We start from the raw sequence: 19,696 nt of genomic DNA, 5'->3' as shown, positions 1-19,696 counted from the left end.
AAAGTTCATTATACTTTTCAGAGACGGAGTGAGTAGTATGATATTTTCCTGAACTTTCCATCCAAGTACTAAATATGATATTTCCCTCACATTTGGATACTTGAAAGAGATATTAATATCTAATATCACGAAATTGTTTTATTCTCACAAACTTTGAACTCGGCATATAATATCACAAACTTAAATAGTTGTTTAATTTTTTCCAACACCGAAAAAATCTAACTACATTAAAATGAGATGGTTAACCAAATCTTGCTTCTAAGGACTTTGTAATCACATCATTACCAGTTTTCAGTGGTAACCATATTTTATGTGATGTAATAAGAAAGAGAAATTTAGCTGGGTTTTGTCGTTGGTGGGAAAATTAAACAACTATTTAAGTTCATGATATTATATGTCAAGTTTAAAGTTCGTGAAAAGAAATAGTAAGTTTTTGAAAAATTTCATAATATTAGGAGTCAATATTCATACTTGAAATGATATTTCAAATTTATGTTATAAATTTATCCAAAATAAATAAACAAATATATTAAACAAGTGTTGTTGTTTTGTACTTCCCTTCGTATCGATGGGAATAACGAACTCTAAGATATAGACATTGTCATCCGCATAAGTATCTGTTAACATGATTGCCATAACATATGGAGATAAACAAGTGGATATTCACTTATATGATATTCCTTTCACATCATGATAAAAGAATGAGTGGTTTGATTGAAAAGCATCTCCAATAATTTTTTACCTTCATCGAGATAATATTTGCAATTCATGCACACATGACCACTATTTTCTATACATCAATATTTTTCTCAGATTTCTAATTTTATTGTTGAGTATATAAAATTGCAATATGATTTTGTCATATTGTTTTAATGTGAAATATATTGAAATATGTCCGTAAGGTTTATCGACTCTACTTACGATTTTAACAATTTTAACCAAAACCGGTGGTTTTGACCAAAAATATTGGAAAACTAAAAAATTGATACAAAAATGTAGAAAATCACTGAATGCCTCTACAAAAATTGAAACCGACTAAAAATGACGATTATGAACATGAACGATCAATTACCAGAATTAAAAAAAAACTTTCAAATATATTATCTAGTTGAACAGTCTTATAGTTATCTTTAGTTAAAAAAATATAACTCCTAAAAAGAACATCTCCACCATCCAGGTCGTCGCCTCGCAGTGGCAGAGCGCTGAGCACGTCAAGCTCGTGCGCTGGCACCAGCGCCCCCATGTCGTCGTCGCCGGCGACAAGCTCAAGATGCTCTTCTCCGAGTGCGGCCGCCTCAAATCGTTAGATCTCTCCTCCTTCTACTGCTGGACCGACGATGTTTGGCCGGCGCTCAAGGCTTACCCTTCTCTAGCTTCGAATCTCACTCGATTGGATATCATGAATTCTCCATTTTCCGATGGATTCAAATCGAATGAGATCAAGGTTATCACCAAATCCTGCCCCAATCTAATTGAATTGAAAGTTGCCTGCAGATTTGATCCGGGGTATAATGGCTTCGTCTCCGACGAAGTCTGTAACACCCCTTACTCAGTTAGTTTTAACCAAATAAATGGTGTCACCTTTTGGTACGATCGATAAACAAAATCTGTCTATTTAACCTGCATAACTTTTTTTTTTCTTTTTGCAAACACCTAAGGCACAAAACTATTAAAAGATAAGCTAAAACTACTAAACAACCTTTTACAACTATACATAACAAAATAAAGATAACTTGTTTCGATAATTATTTACAACCACATTAGCAAAAGAAGATTACATAACCTTATATCTCCAAACCAACTATATACAATTCAAAAGTTAGCCTAAGCATGCCACATGACTTGACACGTGCAGCTGCCCACAAGCGAGATCACTCGCTTATATACTCTGCATGAGGGAGAAGAAAGGGGGGTGAGCTTCGAAAAGCCCATAGTGTAATCGCACTCTAGAATAAAATCTCTAAAACTTGAATCTATATTACTATCACAAAGTAAACACTTTATTACCTGGAATGTCGTACAACACATATTCAATTTATGTCTGACGTCAATATACAAGTTCAAAACAATATCACCCAATATAAGCATTCACAACAGTTTGAATCATTTAAGATCATATGTATCGCTTGCAAATAATCAACACCTTTGTACAACAACACTATCATATTTATCACGTAATATTTTCAATAATAACTATCTACCATCTATCAATCAAACCAATAACATGATAGAAATAAATGACCATGGCAGCGGTCACTTTCTTTCATCAACAAAATTATACTGTAAGAAACATACTATTTAAATAATTCAAAGCACCAAAATATTATTTCTAAAACCAATATCACATTTAGCCCCCAAGTTATGCTTAGTGATGGACACGGGTACACGGACACTATAAGTAGCCCGATGAAGGAGTCTATCATGTAGCCCGATGAAGGAGTCTATCATGTACGTCCGTAGCGGACACTGCAATCTCCCCTATGGTCTATCGTAAGGCAACTGTCATATATTACCTATATAGGGTACATGTCAACTATCAACATATCATATAGACCATCGCTTCGGTTATCAAGAAGACGAATGATCAAACATGTGTGCAGTACTTCTGTCCAATGGCATGCCAACTCTACCTTGTGATTCACTCAAGCAATGTGGCATAACACAACTATTTCATATCAACTTCCACATTATTCAACACATATAACTATTTAAATCACTTTGCATCTCATAAGAAATACCAAACAACAATATCAGTATATCATCTTTCAATATCACCGTTTCTGTCACTTCCCTTGAAGTAGACAATCCACACAATTATTTTTAAGTTATATTGCATAAGCATACAAATCACACAAACAAGTAGTATTATTTATCGAAGTTAAAGGAATTAAATTCTAGAACACGCGCACACTACCTGTGTGGACGGAACTAGAATCATAAAAAAGTCGGTGCTGAATTTTTTAAAAAATATATTATTAAAATATTCAATTTTATTTTTATAGTATAATATTCTATAGTTTTTAGGAGACACTAAATGATAATTGTATTAAACGGATCGGCCTGACTTTAAACTATCAAAGGAAAAGTTTCGTTATCAATTTTTTTAAAAAATTTACTATTTCACTCATATTTGGAGCACTTGAACGTCGACAATTTTCTATATGTTCTGCTAGTTTACATGGGAGATGACGTCTTTAACTTCACCACCAATATTTTTCATAGTGAAAAGGAAGTAATTGTCTCAAAAATTACATATACGACATATAATTATATAAATATATAAAGAAATACTATTAATGAAAAATTAGATTGAATATAAAAAACGTAAAAATGAAACTAAAGAAATATCCTAAAAGTGTACCCGATAATATTAAGATCACAAAAAATACTAAAACAAAAAAAAGGTGCGTGAAAACTTGGAATATGATAAAATATTTATAATTGCACCCCTCTCATTAATTTAAAGCTCTATAAATTAGATTTAATATGTAATTAATAAAATACTTCAAAATTTGGGCTTTTGGCTTCCATTCTAATACTAAATCTAATTACCCAAGCCCAACATAATGTATAGCTAATAGCCCAATAAGACTATCTTATTCCCCAAATCAGATTTTCTCAGACGCACAATTGCAGAACGGCAATGGCGGTCAGGGCGAGGATACTCGGTCCGGCACCGGCCAAGCCCCCGCTGGAACGGTGGCTTGGCCAGTGCTGTCTCCGTCCCTGTCTGTACACGTCAATAAAAACTCTTCTACTTGCTTACTCAACCCTGCATCCGCCCCTTTCCCCTATCACTTATGCTTGTACTCAGTTCACCTCTAATTTCAACTATTTTGCAAAGCTGTATAGGTGGGTTTGCAACCTAAGCTCCAAACTTGAGAGAAACTAGGGGGAAATTGAGAGCTTGGATTGGTGGAGGGTACTACATGCTTCACGGTGGATTGATCAGAGCTATCACGATGGCTGATCGGAGAGAGTAGAAGACTGTCGCGGATTTACAGAGTGTAGGAAGGTTGGTGCGGAGAGAGAGAAGAGAGAGATGCGCTATAATACAATTCTAACAAAGCCTTTACCATTTTTTTAATCCCTTTTTCTTTTTCCCTTTTTTCCTCTACAGCCACGTTTCTTTCCTCTAACTTATTCATCAACTTTTAAATATTTCTTCCTTATCCCATTTTCTTTCCTATCTTCTATTTTTATATTTTATTTAACTTCTAATCCATTAATAAAAGTATGTATAACACTACTAATTAATAATCTACTCCCTAACTCTAAACTTCTAAGGTTTGGGATATTATTAAGCCCTAGTTTCTATATCGGTGAATTGCCCCAAATTGGGGGGTTTTCATTTAGCCGATACATCCGCCCTATTGAACGCTCGCGGCGATGGATTCACGGCGGAGGATGCGAGTATCAACGTAGCCATCTTGATCGAGGCCTTCTCCGGTCTACCATTGCTGGAGGAATTGATGCTAGATATCTGCAATAATGTCTGAGACGGTGGTGCAACATTTGATGTTCTTAATTCAAGATGTCCTAAATTGAGATCACTCAAGTTAGGATTTTTCCATGGGATCTCGATGCCTGTAGAGTCGAAACTACACGGCGTGACTCTTTGCCAAGGGCTGAAATCGACGTTCCGAATCGACAGCGATTTCAGCCCATGGCAAAGCGCCACGCCGTCCAATTTCGACCATGCGATTGGGTATGATACATCTGAAGATGGTTATGATTATTGGATCGTGAAAAAACTCTTGGTGGACGCACTATGGAATAGATGGGTACATGCATATAGTACGGAATTCAAGATACCCAAGGTGTAGGCAAGATCAACTTTGATGCATGTTACCCTTCATACTTTAGCCTAATTTAGATTTCTATATCTGTTATGCTACTTTGGTTGCCATCTAACTCCACCATGCAAGATTCTAATTTAGAGATAAAGTGAATTCAACTAGATCTGACATGTTATTTTGTGATTTTTGCAATCCTTCCTCAAGCGATTGGACTGTTACAGAGGATTAAAAAAATTTGCAATATGATTTTGCCTTATCGTTTTAATGAGAAATCTATTGAAATATGTCCATAAGGTTTATCGACTTTACTTACGATTTCAACAACATTAACCAAAATCGGAGGGTTTCACCCTAAGTCTTGGAAAATTGAAAAATTGATCAAAAATGTGGAAAATTGTTTAATGGCTCTGTAAAAACCGGCTAAAAAAGGCGTTTATGACCGGTTAAAATAAAACTTTCAAATATATTGTCGGGTCAGCTACTCTTATACTTATCTCTAGTTACAAAACGTAACTCCTAAAACCACATAAAATTTTAGTCGATTTGTTGATTTACATTTAATACTCCCTCTGTCCCGCTTTAGGAGTCCCGGTTGATCAATTTTGGGCGTCCCGCTTTAGGAGTCCCGGTTGAGATAAATTAATAAAAAAATGTCTACAAAGTGTTAAAAGTGGGTCCCAACATCCACTACAACTAATAAAAAAGTGTTAAAAGTGGGTCCCAACATCCACTAAAACATTTATTTATTGGACACTCAACTAAAAGTGGGTCCCAACATCCACTACAATATTTATTTATTACACACTAAACACTTTTTTCTTAAAACATGTGCCCGACTCAAACGGGACTCCTAAAGCGGGACGGAGGGAGTATCAGCTTATTATTGGATTCGTCTCGTTATGTTATTTCCATGTAGTTGTCCATCACAATCCTCCTTACCATTAGATGTGGAGATTCGCATGTCGTCAAATTCAAAAGAGATTATGTTTAACATATTATATACTTTCCCATATCAACTAAGCCTTTGGTCTCGTTATGTTATTTCCATGTAGTTGTCCATCACAATCCTCCTTACCATTAGATGTGGAGATTCGCATGTCGTCAATTCAAAAGAGATTATGTTTAACATATTATATATGTATGTCGTTCAACGGTGTTTACCCTACAATGAGAAAAAGAGCTGACCAACCCGTGATGTGAGTGGAATCTCCAGGACGAAGACTTAGGTTGCAGAGTGAGAACTTGTCATCACCGACGGTGGTCGATAGCGAAGAGCAGATTTGGAACTCTTGTTTTCAGTCGAGTGTGAGAATTAGGTTGTACTATGTGTCAAAGTGAGGATAGATGTGTGTGCAAAAAGTGTGAAATAGTATGTGTAAAATCATGTGAAGGAAGGCCAACGTCTTTGATGAGGAAGAACCGAAGAAAACGACTCAGTCGTTTTGATATATCCATCCATGGTCCCGTATTTCTCCTTAATCCTAGCAACTTAACAAATGTTACCTTCAATTGTGCCATGATTTTTTACCTATTTTAAATCACCAACCAAAATCAATTTCAAATGGATGGCGGAAGGAAGAAGATGAAGGGTTACACTCACCAATCCAATTACCGTTCCAATAACCGAAGATCGGTATGAAAAGACATTAACATAATATATTACTTACCAACTATATGTGAAAACAAAGTTTATTAGTTACCAACACTCTCGTTGATTCCAACTTGAGTTTCCATAATGTATTTCAACTCATTAATTTTCAAACTCATAATTTGAATTTTCATGCAATTCCATTTTTTCATATCGTTTTGGCGAGAATGAAGTAAAATATGCCAAAGAGGTTTATCGGTTCTACCGGTCCGATAGCTATTTCAACATTTAAACAAAAAGACATGGGTTTGACCTAAAAACTTAAAAAACTAAAAATAATAATAAAAAATATGGAAAATCGGGAAAATCATTGAATGTCTCTGGAAAAACTGGTGAAAATAGTAGAAACAGCTAAAACATCGGTTATGAACATGAACCATCGATTAGCAGTTCAGAAGAAAAACTTTCAAATATGTTGTTGGGTCTATTACAATTATACTTATCTTCAACAATCATTGGTCTAACACTTGAAGACACGAAAAATATGAGTGGATCAGTTGGTTGCTTTTAATATCTGTTTATGAGTGGATTAGTTATGTTACTTTTATTATATGCTGGTTGTTTATAATGGTGGATTATTATATATTTGCATCGTTCTTTGTATTATTCTAATTTTATCAGATGCACTGAAGGGATAGTCATACAGTATGCTTCTCTATATATATTGCATTAAAAAAAATTAAATTGTTTGACGTGGGATAAAAACTGAAAATTAGGTACTCAAAACAACTATATTTGGTTGTTGTTTGAGATTGAAAGCGTTACATCGTGCATAAGTAGGATCTTCACGTAGAAATAAAGATTGATGTATGTAGCAAAAAATGTTCAAATAAGAAAAATGACTATGTATATCTAATGAGAAAAATGATTATCTATATCTACAAAATGAAAATTGTTCAAACTTATTGGTAACCAAACACAAAAGATAAGCAGAAAATTTGGTATGAGACTCACATATGTTAGAACTACAATGACAACATTCCTTGAAGGAATAGCCAAAAAGGACCACTTTTGGTAAGATTGTTCAAATATATAGGCAGAATTGTGCTCGTTCGTAGCCATTGATCTTGCACGATTTTACTATACAAATTCATCCATTCTCAAACAAATATATTATTGATGCAAATCCAATTTGGCCAACAGACCTCACTATAAGTTGGTATTAGAATAGAGGAATAAGTTTGAGGTGTTGGTTTCTTCATCAATCTATATATGCATTTTCAGCACGATTAACTAACATAGAAAAGAATTAATTAAACCAATTCTTTGGGTTTTATGTTTCACCACATGCAGTAATAATCTTTGTAGAAGTTGTGTACTCCCTCCGTCCCATTACATGTGAGACATTTCTATTGAACACGTGTTTTTAGGAGTGAGAAAAAAGGTAGGGGCGGATCCAGGATTTTATTGTAGGAGGGGCAAAATTATATATAGGAAAATTTTTATATATTTGAGAAGGGGCAATTAGTCTAATTTTATGTATATATTCAAAAATTTGCAATAAATGTATAAAGGAGAAGGAGTGAGGAGGGGCATTTGCCCCACCCTTAACTAGACTAGATCCGCACATGAAGGTAGAGATAAAAAATAAGAGAGATAGAGTGTTGTTGTTGTCATAAAAAGAAATGTCTCACTCATGTAAAACGACCTAAAAGTTAACACTGCTCACTTGTAATGGGATGAAGGAAGTACAAAATAAGACTACCGAGTAAAAATGGTCAAGTGGTATGAAAATTTTTCTTCAATAAATATGTCTACCATTTTGGAAAAAACTTAACATACATAGTTATAATCCTCAACACTAAAGTCCTAAAACAAAATTAATTTTAAAAAGGAAACACTCACGAGCCATATCGCATGAATTTCCACGCAAAATACAAAATTTAATACAAATTCCTCTATCATCTTCTGCCTTTCTTTCCTGGTTTTCCTTTACCACCTGATTTTCCTTTATTTTGGTTCAAGTATTTACTCATGTCTTCTTCACCGTCATCGTCGCCTCCTCTTCTCCGCTTATTGCCCCCAGCTTCCTTCATTTTCTGCACAATTACTCAGCAGATCCCAATTTTCGATTATTACACGTCAAACAGCAAAAAATGATATTCTGTCTACTAGAAAGTTAACATGACATAGTAGCACAAGGCCAAAACTCACAATGACACAAGAATCCTAATTAATAACAAAGTTCACATGTTTAAGATGAAATTTGAAAAGCCGATGACAAATAACATATGCTATAAAAGATGCCTGCGTAGTACCAGTTCACCAACTAATAACATCTATGGCAGTATGGCTATTGACAAACTTCAACAAAAACAAGCAATTCTTATGGAGTATTTGCGAAAACATAGAAAATAGTGCTTGTGAGTTATGTAACATCTTTTGATTGGTTTCCTCCAAAATATTCTACTTTGATAAAATATAAATTCTATGGTGATAGAATATACTGGATTATCCCATATAATGGTGAGGTGCAATGGAACATTATATCAAGAAAAGAACATGCAGACAAGTAGAAATTCTGTATCTATATACTGAATTTGACAAAAAACCAAAGACTAAATGTGACATGTTTTAGGAAAGCATATAGTACCATTTGAGATATTCTTTTCGCCTCTGCAACACGCTCCAATAGTAACAAAACCTCTTCCTGCTCGGCAGGGTACTCTGGCAGTTTTTTACCTGATGCAGAAATATGTTAGAATACAAGATATTATTGGCCCACACTGCTTTTACCACAGCTATAGCAATTGATCCTTACCTATAAGCTTCTCTATCTGAAAGTACCATTCCACCTCATATTGATTCACAATGGATACGGCAACCCCTGACCGTCCTGCACGAGCAGTTCTTCCAACCCGATGTATGTAATCCTGCAACCATAACATAGCAAGCAAATGATATCTATTAGTATTATTATTATTATTGAAATGTATGAAAGAGCCAAAGATGACCTTATCATCAACAAAAATTCCCCTATTTCACCACCAAGGCTTTGCTCAAAATCAAAGTCAATAGATGGAGAAATGAGGAGAAGAACAAGACTTCAATATCTTTTCATATAAAAAAAGGCCAATCATCGGACTCCAGTCCCTACAATGAATATGCATGGTAACAAATCGTTACACATGCACATTCATTCATACTCATAGAGATCACTGCTAGCAAACTACTAAGTAGAAATGCCATGAAAATTGAAATAAATGTGTACTATTGAAATAGGGAAGTGGTGCAATCGACAGAACTACTAATTGGTAAGCTGACCTTTGAGTTTGTTGGAATATCATAGTTAATAACCACATCCACCGATGGAATATCCAGTCCTCTGCTAGCAACATCAGTGCAGATAAGAATGTTGCATTCTCCAGCCTTGAACTTATTTAAGGCTCCAAGCCTTTTCGACTACAGAAAAGTAACATCACAGAAATTGGTTGATTAAATATGATTGGATGAGAAACAAGTATCATAACTGATTTTGAACAATCGAAATACTACCTGTGTCATGTGGCCATTAATCGGAATAGCTTTGAAGCCAAGATTACGAAGAATATATGCCAAGAGTGTAGTTGCATCACATGTTCGAGTAAAAACCATGGACGTGCTTCCCGTCAACTCAGTCAATATATATACAAGATAGCATTCCTAAAAGAAGATAAGGGAAAATAAGAATAAAAGAAAGAACATGAAATATAGAGCAACTGGTCATGTGACTGAACTAATTTCATATGGATGAGGTACTGAAAAACTTATGGTTACTTAATTCACGAACACTACGACTCAGCCATACTCACAGAGGAGCAAGCACATGATAAAACTCAATAGCATTGTGTGCATCATTAGATATTAGAGCATGATCCACTGCATCACAAACCTTGTACTTTGCAGGAACAAAGGTATACTGTTGCTTCAATGTATCAACAGTTGAATATTTGGATGCAGCTTCAATCTGTATCAAACAGAAAATGATTACATAAAGTATAAAAGAAAATTCTATAAAATTGATGTAAGAAAGAACTGCACAGCAATACCTTTACAGGATTTTTCAGACAAGCTCTTTGTAGCTTTTTCACCTGAAAAGTAAGGGAACAATACATCATGTAACTTTCACTTACAAGTTACTTCAAAAAAAACTCTTGTATGACAATCAATTGATAGCATAATGAATTACTAATAAACTACATTCACAGTGAATCAGAGCCCCATTCAAGTACCTTATTGGTCATTGTAGCAGAAAACAAAAACGTCCTCCTGTCACGAGGAATTTCACACAATATTTGATCGAGCGATTTCTCAAAATCCTCATTGAGCAATCTATCTGCTTCATCTAGTACCTGAGATATTTTTTAGAGTAGAATCTCTTTGCATTATGCATAGTTGTTGATAACATAAAACTTCAACATTATTAACATCATACTACAAACATACAGAAACAAAAGCATTTTCAAGGTCAAATTACATCAAAGAAATTCTTACCAAGTATTTCAGCGTACGTAGAGAGAATCCTTTGGTGTTAGTAAGATGATCGATTAAACGTCCAGGCGTAGCCGCCTATAAGATATTAGACAAAAACACGAGTTTAGAAGTGTTATATAACAAATTTACCACCAAATCCCACATTATCTCCACATACAACGTAAAGCAAATCAAGTGGCAAAGAAAGAAACATGGTTAATCATACAATAAGTCGTTATCTCATATCAGTTCAGAGCTGTATTGTCCAACATAAAAAAAAAAGGTCTTCACACATTATACTAGTATTACAATTTAATCACCAGTGCAGCCTCCAAAATTTCCCATACTCCATGCCTTGAGAAACTATTGCTATGAGTGATAACATATGAAGAGCCCCAAACATATACAGTGATTAAAGGAAGCTCTACCAAACCATATAACACAATCTACTAATCTAGAACTAGTAATCATAATCCAATCAAGTTCAAAAAGCATAACAAAATTCAATCCGCAGCAGCAACTCACAACAATGTGCGGCCGCTTTCCAAGGGCAATACTCTGCTGTACTTGGTCCACACCTCCCACAAGCTGCATCAAAACATCCCAAAACAACTTAATCATCATAAATAAACACATGAAACTAATAAAAAAAATACTTCTCCTCCCAAAATATCTCACCACAGCACATTTGAGGCCAATTCCAGCACCCAATGCTTCAAATTGCTCGGCTATTTGAATGGCTAGCTCGCGAGTTGGTGACAGCACGCAAGCAAAAAACGCCTGCGGAGCTTCGAGGAGCGATTGTATGATTGGAATCGCGAAGGCGCCGGTTTTGCCCGACCCGGTTTGGGCGAGCCCGATTACATCTTTACCTTCTAAAGCAAGAGGAATAGCCTCACACTGTATTTTACTAGGGTTTTTCCAACCAAGAGCTTCGCAGGCCTCTATCAATTGATCGTTTACTCCCAAATCCTTGAAGGTTTTCTCCACAGATTCTTCTTCCTCCTCCATAATAGGAAGCTTAGCAGTTTCTCCCATTGCCAAAATCGGAATTAAAGATATGGCGGCAGCAGCTATATAATGAGCTAAAATCTTACCAGCGGCGATATGCTGTTCAAAAAAGCTTCTCTCCCATTAATAATTGGGATTGGACTGGGATTAATGGGCCGAGTTTAATTAGTTGTATGGGCTCTTAATGGGCCGAGCTTAATTAATTTACTTAGTTTTATTTATTCGGCTAGTAGGCGTAATAAATTCGATTAATGGGTTTAGATTATTGTTACATGTGAATTTATTTTGTCAGGGCATGTTAGGTTGCCACCATCCCTTAAAATAATACCATATCAGCATTACTAGCAAATCATTTGTACACGTGGACGAATAATAAGCTGTCACGTGGCAAAAAAAAAAATCTGGAAAAAGACGGTCAACAATATGCTGGTCTTTAACCAGCAATATTTCTTGTCCAGCAATATCCGACACACTATACAACAATCTATAGATTGTTGTGTAGTGTTTGTAATATTGCTGTGTAGCGTTTATAATATTGTTGTATAAGCGGTGTCATTTTAAGAGGTGTTGTCATTTTAACACAAACCTATTTTGTTATGATTGATTAAATTCACTTGGACATTTATTTTTAACTATTGATTTTTATTTATCGTTATACTAATGTTTATAGATTATTAATAATTAGACTAATATTAATGATTAAAAATCTTGTCTAATGTATTTCAACTTTATTTAGTTGCGTAATAAGACATTGTTACAATATTTAATTTTATATGAAATTAGTATTACGGGGTTAATGTGTAATTTAGATAAAAATATACAAATATGACGTAAAAGTATAAAAATTACGTGAAAAGATAAGTAATGGAGTACTATATTAAATTTGAGTTTGGGATAAATAATTGGCTATAATTACTTTTTCATATGATGTTTACTGAAAAATGATTTTAAAGTAGTTTAATGTAAATAGTTGTAAATGAGTTTATACTTTAGTCCATTGTAAACTTATCCCAGTTAGACTGTGACTTATAATTCTTCGCATGGTTTTAGGAAATTAAATTAATTATGTTGTTTATTTTCAACTACTACGATTATTCTTATTAATGTTTTAATATCAAATATGTTACTATCGGCTCATGATGCATGGAGTCACTTTAACCAGTTCGACCACTAGCCTTGTCAGATTACTATAGCATCTATAACATTGTCATACCAACTAGGGTATCAATAGAAATCACATGAAATGGCAATGCAAGGTAATTTCGGCAAAATCTTTGATACATGCAACATTTGTTTTTTAGTGGCTCCTGGTTAATAGGGATCTCTCGCCAAACTCGTGCAATTGGTTATCTATTCAAACTGTCGTCCTTTGTCTTCAACACTCTCTCCGATTTCTTCTTTCTCAGCCTTTTATACATTAAAAAAATCAATAACCTCAATTTTTCAAAACTACCAAACCATAATAAAAAGAAGATTCAATTTTGTCCAGAAGATGGGTGACACTTACTATGCATTGCATTGACATTTTCTGTAAATTATTTTATGTTTCACGTGTTTAAAGATCGAGAAGACTACTTGACGAATAATTTTTCAGTAAAATACTGAAAAAAATACCCGAATAATTTGGGGTGGTAGGGTTTTGACCCTTTTTATATTTTAAAAAGAAAACAAACCAGAACAAAATATTTAAACAATGGTATCACACTATCACTACACAATGTTGTGTGATCATAAGACGATTATTCCACGTATCTGTTGCCTTTGTCGCCCCAACATTCAAAATTAGAATAGATAGAGCAATTTAAATTGTTCAAATTATCACTTGATGAATATGTGACAAATTAGAATTTGACTAAAATTTGTATTATTAATAGCAATTACTACTATTATTATTATTAATGTAAATTTACAATTACATGGCCAAGAAAGTAAATATTCTAGTTTTGGAATGTTAAATTTCCAGCTGGAAGTTTGACTTGGGAGAATTTTGAGCCCCAACAAATTCATGTTTCCAAGACATGAAATATAACTAGCCGTTACACAATATAAGTATCCGTTGTACATTTCGAACTCAAAATCCAATCACATTCATTTCTCCCCACTTTCACTCACATCGGTTTCCATTTTGATTTGTTTATTTCTGGATAAACTCAGGTATGGACTTTGTTCCTCTTTAGTTCCTCTATTTTTGTTAAATTATCTGTGTTTTGGTAAGAATTCATTTCCGCATCCATGGATCTATCTGATTTTGCTTCAATTGAGCTGAGTTAGTTTGCGTAGACTTGATTTTGTGAAGTCCTTTATTTTCGGTAAGATGCATCTTTCCACCTCTGGATATTTTTCGATTCGTGTGGAATTCGATTTGCAGTGATTTGCTTGAGTTATCCGATATTTGTAAGAGTAGGTTACTTTTGCAACTTTCGTCTTAACTTGTCTTGTTCATTGATGTAAATCCATCCGAATCAGATATCTCAGTATTCATCTGAGTTTCATTTCAGCATATCAAATTTCAACATATGCTAATTGCCTTGGAAAAATACTTGTTTTATTATGAATCAACATTCGAAATTCTGATGCAGATTTTAGTTAAATGATGGATTACACTAGGCGATGCGGATTTTAGTTAAATGATGTTACTATTTTACTTCAAACTGGGGGCCGATCTTGTAATTAACTGGAAATAAGTGAACGCCGGACTTTGTCAATACTGTAAAATGCTGTTGGCCTGTCTCACTATTCAAATATTTGTGGTCAGCAAGCTTGGGGTTCTCAGCTTCCTCTCCATGAAATTTCTTGGTGACCTAGTGATAATTTAACTGTTCACATACTAAATGGCTCATTTGGTGTTTCAACCACATAATATTTTCATTAATACAACGTCCTAATTTGCAGATTGTTGTATGTGGATCTTTTCAACCAAGGTTGTTAAAGGACTACAGAGCCGTTTGAATACAACAGTCCTTAAACTTATAAGTAGTTAATTATAGCATTTGGTGGGAGGCCTTAGGCTGGCTGTGCTTCAGCTGGTGTTCTATCAGAGCGTTACAGATTGTATTTGGAGAAGATGACTGTTAGAACACCAGGCACACCAGCCTCAAAAGTGGACAGGACACAAATGGCTGTCACTCCAGGTGGAAATACAAATAGAGCAAGGGAAGAGAAAATTGTTGTAACTGTAAGACTAAGGCCTCTGAGTAAAAGAGAGCAATCATCTAAAGATCAGATAGCCTGGGAATGCAGTGACGATCATACTGTTGTGTACAATCCTACTCCCCAAGAACGTGCAGCTATACCTGCATCTTTCTCATTCGGTAACTACTAACCAAAAATGTAGTATCATTCTTGAACAAGATTTTGGATGCCCCTGTGCTGTTGTTTATAACAGAGTTAACAGATAACGCAACATTTTATTTGCAGATAAAGTGTTTGGTCCTGATTGTTCAACTGAAAATGTCTATGAGGATGGGGTGAAAACGGTGGCATTATCTGCCCTCATGGGGATTAATGGTAATTCTCTTTCCTGATTAGATAGTAAAAAGTGTTTTGCCATAAATTTGGTATATCTGTACATAATTTTCTCCTGAAAAATTCCTGCAGCAACAATATTTGCATACGGACAAACTAGCAGCGGGAAAACTTATACTATGAGAGGAATCACAGAGAAGGCTGTTAATGATATTTACATGCATATAATCAATGTAAGTTTACATAATATTTTCTTTTACTGATATTTGATAATTGGGTAGAATAATATACTACTATATCATACTTGCCAAAATTGGAGCTCGGCAGAAACTGATTAGACACTAAACAAGTTGAAAATTTCTCTGAAGAACTAGTTTTGAAAGATAATTCACTGAAAAAGTTATCCTTCCAGTTGTAATCCATTTTTGTGCTTTGGCTAATTTTACTAATGAGAATCACTGATTTTAACCTTTTGACTACCGTGCAGACACCAGAAAGAGATTTCCGAATAAAGGTATCTGGTCTTGAAATCTATAACGAGAATGTCAGGGACCTGCTGAACTCTGAATCCGGTCGCAGTCTTAAACTACTAGATGATCCAGAGGTAAAACTCTCAGCTGTTCTCAGTGAACTATATTAAGTATAATGATTCTTCCTCAAATGGTTTCTGATGTCAATCCATTTGCAGAAAGGAACAGTGGTTGAGAAATTGGTGGAAGAGACAGCTAAAGATGATCAACACTTGAGACATCTAATCCATGTCTGTGATGGTAGGAAAAAAGTCTTCAACATGTATAATATTTTATGTGGATTAGATAAAGTACCTTATTTATGAATACTCTACTTCTTGCAGCTCAAAGACAAGTGGGTGAAACTGCATTGAATGATACTAGCTCCAGATCACACCAAATTATAAGACTGGTCTGTTTTCTTTTGACATATCTATTAGATTAGAACAAATGTTTAGAATGCACTATTTTTTTTAGTAACTGGGAGTCTTTTCATCTTAAATGCAGACTATCGAAAGTACTCTTCGTGAAAACTCAAATTGTGTGAGATCATATGTTGCCACCCTGGTAAAACCAGACATCTGATTTTCCTTATCATATAATCAGTTTTATAACCAAACTGCAAACCGTTTGAGTTCTTTCTCTCATTTTGCAGAACTTAGTAGATCTAGCTGGCAGTGAAAGAGCCTCACAAACAAATGCAGAGGGTATCAGGCTCAGGGAAGGGTGTCATATTAATTTAAGCTTAATGACACTTACAACAGTAATCAGGAAGCTAAGGTTGGTGTTACCATCCGCTTTCCATCATTCTCCTTGTAACTCTAATTGGATAGTGATAACTGCGAGTAATCCATTTTTATGCTCCTCTAGGTGCCTTCCAAATAGTGGTCCTTAGTTCCTTTGTCTTACTCTTTTGGCTCTCTATAAGTTTCGAGGATAGATGCCTTTACTTCCTTTGGAACTATGTTTTTTTCGCCGAAGTTAAAATTTCCTAGACTGACGAGGAATACTTTGAAAAGCTGCTTATTTTGTGGATTTTTTTGGCATCCAGTGTGGGAAAAAGAAGCGGTCACATTCCCTACCGAGGTTCAAAGCTCACACGAATATTGCAGCATTCACTGGGAGGAAATGCTCGCACTGCCATTATATGTACATTGAGTCCAGCAACAAGTCATGTGGAACAATCTCGTAACACGCTTTTATTTGCTACCAGGGCAAAGGAAGTGACAAACAACGCTCAAGTGAACATGGTAATTTCTATTATCAAATATGCATGTTATACAAGTGAACATAGTTGTGCAGATGCACTATACTAATTTCTTTTCCAATAGCATGAAATGATTCAATCTTTGACTTCTTCGATTGATTTCCATCAGGTAATCTCAGACAAACAGCTTGTTAAGCATTTGCAAAAGGAAGTAGCAAGACTCGAAGCAGAGTTACGCACACCAGACCCATCTAATGAGAGAGACATAAAACTTCTGCAGGTTAGCTAACAACACTTATTTCTGTATAGTACAATTGTGTGTCTACTATGGTAGTTCTCATACTTAGTTGATGCTATTTGCTTAGATGGAGCAGGAGATGGAAGAACTGAGACGCCAAAGAGATCTAGCTCGGTCTGAAGTAGAGGAGTTGCGCCGAAAACTTGAGGAAAAGGTCTGCATTTCTTCTTACCCCATGCTAAATTGCCTCAAAACAATTTTATGTACCTGGGGGCTCACATCACCCTTTTTGTTTGTGTATTTCAGAGATTAAAACCATCCAATTCACATAGCCCATCTGTCAAGAAGTGTCTATCATTTTCTGGAACTTTATTACCCGAAAGTAATGCAAAGGAGTTAGGCCATTGCGAAAGAGTACGAACTCTGGGAAGGCAGTCACTGAGGCAATCATCTACTGCTCCTTTTACTTTGATGCATGAAATCCGGAAACTTGAACATCTACAGGAGCAGTTGGGTGAAGAGGCTACTCGAGCCCTTGATGTACTACAAAAGGAGGTTTCTTGTCATAGACTAGGCAACCAAGATGTAGCAGAGACTATAGCTAAGCTTCAAGCGGAGATAAGGGACATGCGCTGTATCCAGCCTTCTGCTAAGGATGTAACTGACGTTGAAAATGTCTTGCCCGTCAACAAGAGTATCAGTGCTAACTTGAAAGAAGAGATAACCAGACTTCATTCGCAAGGAAGCACCATAGCTGATCTTGAGGAGAAACTAGAGAATGTCCAGAAGTCAATAGACAAATTAGTAATGTCTCTTCCAACCAAGAGAGATCAACCATCTACTGATAACGGTCCAAAGATGAAGAATCCTGATAAGAAGAAGAAACTGATGCCGTTAACTTCAAATAGTGGTTTGAACATGCAAAACCTCATAAAGTCTCCATGTTCTCCCTTAACAGTTTCGGACCAAGTATTGGACCAGGATATTGAAAACAGACCTCCAGTTTCCGATGCTATGTCTGTTGAAACTCACTCAGTTTCTGACAAAGACACTCCCACCAAAAGTGAATGTGGAGATGCCTCATCAAAGGAAAACACCCCTTATCGACGTTCAAGTTCTGTTAATATGAGGAAAATGCAGAAAATGTTTCAAAATGCAGCAGAAGAGAATGTTAGGAGCATAAAAGCATATGTCACTGAACTTAAAGAACGCGTAGCCAAGCTGCAATATCAAAAACAGCTTCTTGTATGCCAGGTAAAGTAACTTTCTTTGGTATATAGTTTTCTAAAGAAACCTTTTCCCGTTTACCTCAGCCTCACAGTTGAATCTTTATTTCTTCAGGTGCTTGAACTGGAAGCTAACGAGGCTGCAGGATATAATTTGGATGACTGTGAGAATATTCCTGAGACCGAGGAGGAGTCACCAGTTCCATGGCATTTGGTTTTCAAAGAGCAGCAGGAGCAGATCATCGAGTTATGGGACATATGCCATGTCTCCATCATCCACCGGACCCAATTCTATCTGTTGTTCAAGGGGGACCCCGCCGATCAAATATACATGGAAGTGGAGCTCAGACGCTTGACATGGCTGCAACAGCACCTAACTGAGATGGGAAACGCAAGTCCTGCCCCTCAGGCAGGAAACGAGGCCATAGTTTCGTTGTCCTCGAGGTCTGATCTCTCTCCAAAAAAAAACTTCTTTTTTACTTCATTGAGTCATCATTTCCAGATGCCTAACTCTCATTGCAATCTGTCGTGGTTCAGTATCAGAGCCTTGAAGCGTGAGCGAGAGTTTCTTGCAAAGAGGATGAACTCGCGCATGACAGCTGAAGAAAGAGAAGCATTATTCATAAAATGGGAAGTGCCATTGGAGGGGAAGCTACGGAGGTTGCAGTTTGTGAACAAGTTGTGGACCGATCCCCATGACGAGATACATATACAAGAGAGTGCAGCGATAGTAGAGAAGCTTGTAGGCTTCGGTGGAGGAGGAAACTTGACAAAGGAGATGTTTGAGCTGAACTTTGCACTTCCATCTGATAGAAGGCAATGGCAGATGGACTGGAACCAGATACTCAAACCACCATCTTTTGTTAGGAATATTCTGTAAGTAAACTTGATAATTTGATTAATTTATTTATTTGCTTCACTCACAATGTGATGCAAATTGTAAGAAGTCAGCTGCTGCTTGATCCCTTTGGCAATTTATTCAAATTTAACATATTCATTTTTGTATTATTTGTCTAAAAACCAAACAACTGTTGTTGAATACGAATCAATCAAGTTCAAGTCAATAAAATATCGGAATCATCACATGATCGGTTGCTAAAATCTATGAAACGTTATAAAAAAAATAAGAGTTTGAACTTTA

The 19,696-nt window shown here is 35.6% G+C and overlaps 2 protein-coding genes across 3 annotated transcripts; one reads left to right on the top strand and one right to left on the bottom strand.

Moving 5' to 3' along the window:
- Window positions 1-8,170: 8,170 nt before the first annotated feature.
- On the bottom strand, window positions 8,171-11,991 carry LOC125206392 (DEAD-box ATP-dependent RNA helicase 10-like). The gene is made up of 11 exons (XM_048105675.1): window positions 11,578-11,991; window positions 11,425-11,487; window positions 10,921-10,995; window positions 10,659-10,778; window positions 10,476-10,517; window positions 10,319-10,393; window positions 9,943-10,089; window positions 9,712-9,849; window positions 9,209-9,320; window positions 9,041-9,129; window positions 8,171-8,486 (listed from the first exon to the last, which is right to left on the bottom strand). Exons 1-11 carry the CDS (start codon window positions 11,935-11,937, stop codon window positions 8,349-8,351), a joined length of 1,359 nt encoding a protein of 452 aa, XP_047961632.1. The 5' UTR covers window positions 11,938-11,991; the 3' UTR covers window positions 8,171-8,348.
- A 1,983-nt stretch (window positions 11,992-13,974) lies between these two features.
- On the top strand, window positions 13,975-19,548 carry LOC125193310 (kinesin-like protein NACK1). 2 transcript variants are annotated; one of them, XM_048091185.1, is made up of 15 exons: window positions 13,975-14,064; window positions 14,803-15,221; window positions 15,328-15,417; window positions 15,508-15,608; window positions 15,863-15,979; window positions 16,064-16,145; window positions 16,229-16,296; window positions 16,392-16,451; window positions 16,540-16,664; window positions 16,936-17,134; window positions 17,261-17,371; window positions 17,457-17,543; window positions 17,636-18,583; window positions 18,671-18,999; window positions 19,093-19,548. In XM_048091185.1, the coding sequence occupies exons 2-15, from the start codon at window positions 14,975-14,977 to the stop codon at window positions 19,433-19,435; spliced, it is 2,907 nt and encodes a 968-aa protein (XP_047947142.1). In that variant the 5' UTR covers window positions 13,975-14,064; window positions 14,803-14,974; the 3' UTR covers window positions 19,436-19,548. The 2 variants fall into 2 exon arrangements, with proteins under 2 accessions (XP_047947142.1, XP_047947070.1); XM_048091113.1 differs by lacking the exon at window positions 13,975-14,064 and adding an exon at window positions 14,203-14,219.
- The last annotated feature ends 148 nt before the right edge of the window (window positions 19,549-19,696 follow it).

This window comes from Salvia hispanica, chromosome 1, assembly GCF_023119035.1.
Source record: "Salvia hispanica cultivar TCC Black 2014 chromosome 1, UniMelb_Shisp_WGS_1.0, whole genome shotgun sequence".
Classification (NCBI taxonomy): domain Eukaryota; kingdom Viridiplantae; phylum Streptophyta; class Magnoliopsida; order Lamiales; family Lamiaceae; genus Salvia; species Salvia hispanica.
Note: the sequence above shows the minus strand (reverse complement) of the source record. Positions and strands in the feature narration are given on the sequence as shown.

Bases quoted from the DNA above. Each gene is read 5' to 3' on its own strand.
- LOC125193310 (XM_048091185.1), top strand. From the start codon at position 14,975: ATGACTGTTAGAACACCAGGCACACCAGCCTCAAAAGTGGACAGGACA. The intron at 16,665-16,935 runs GTTGGTGTTACC...TTTGGCATCCAG, and splicing joins ACAGTAATCAGGAAGCTAAG to TGTGGGAAAAAGAAGCGGTC. The intron at 19,000-19,092 runs GTCTGATCTCTC...GTCGTGGTTCAG, and splicing joins ATAGTTTCGTTGTCCTCGAG to TATCAGAGCCTTGAAGCGTG.
- LOC125206392 (XM_048105675.1), bottom strand. From the start codon at position 11,937: ATGGGAGAAACTGCTAAGCTTCCTATTATGGAGGAGGAAGAAGAATCT. The intron at 10,779-10,920 runs GTAAGAATTTCT...AAAATATCTCAG, and splicing joins TACGTACGCTGAAATACTTG to GTACTAGATGAAGCAGATAG. The intron at 10,090-10,318 runs GTTTGTGATGCA...ATCTTCTTTTAG, and splicing joins TTGTTCCTGCAAAGTACAAG to GAATGCTATCTTGTATATAT.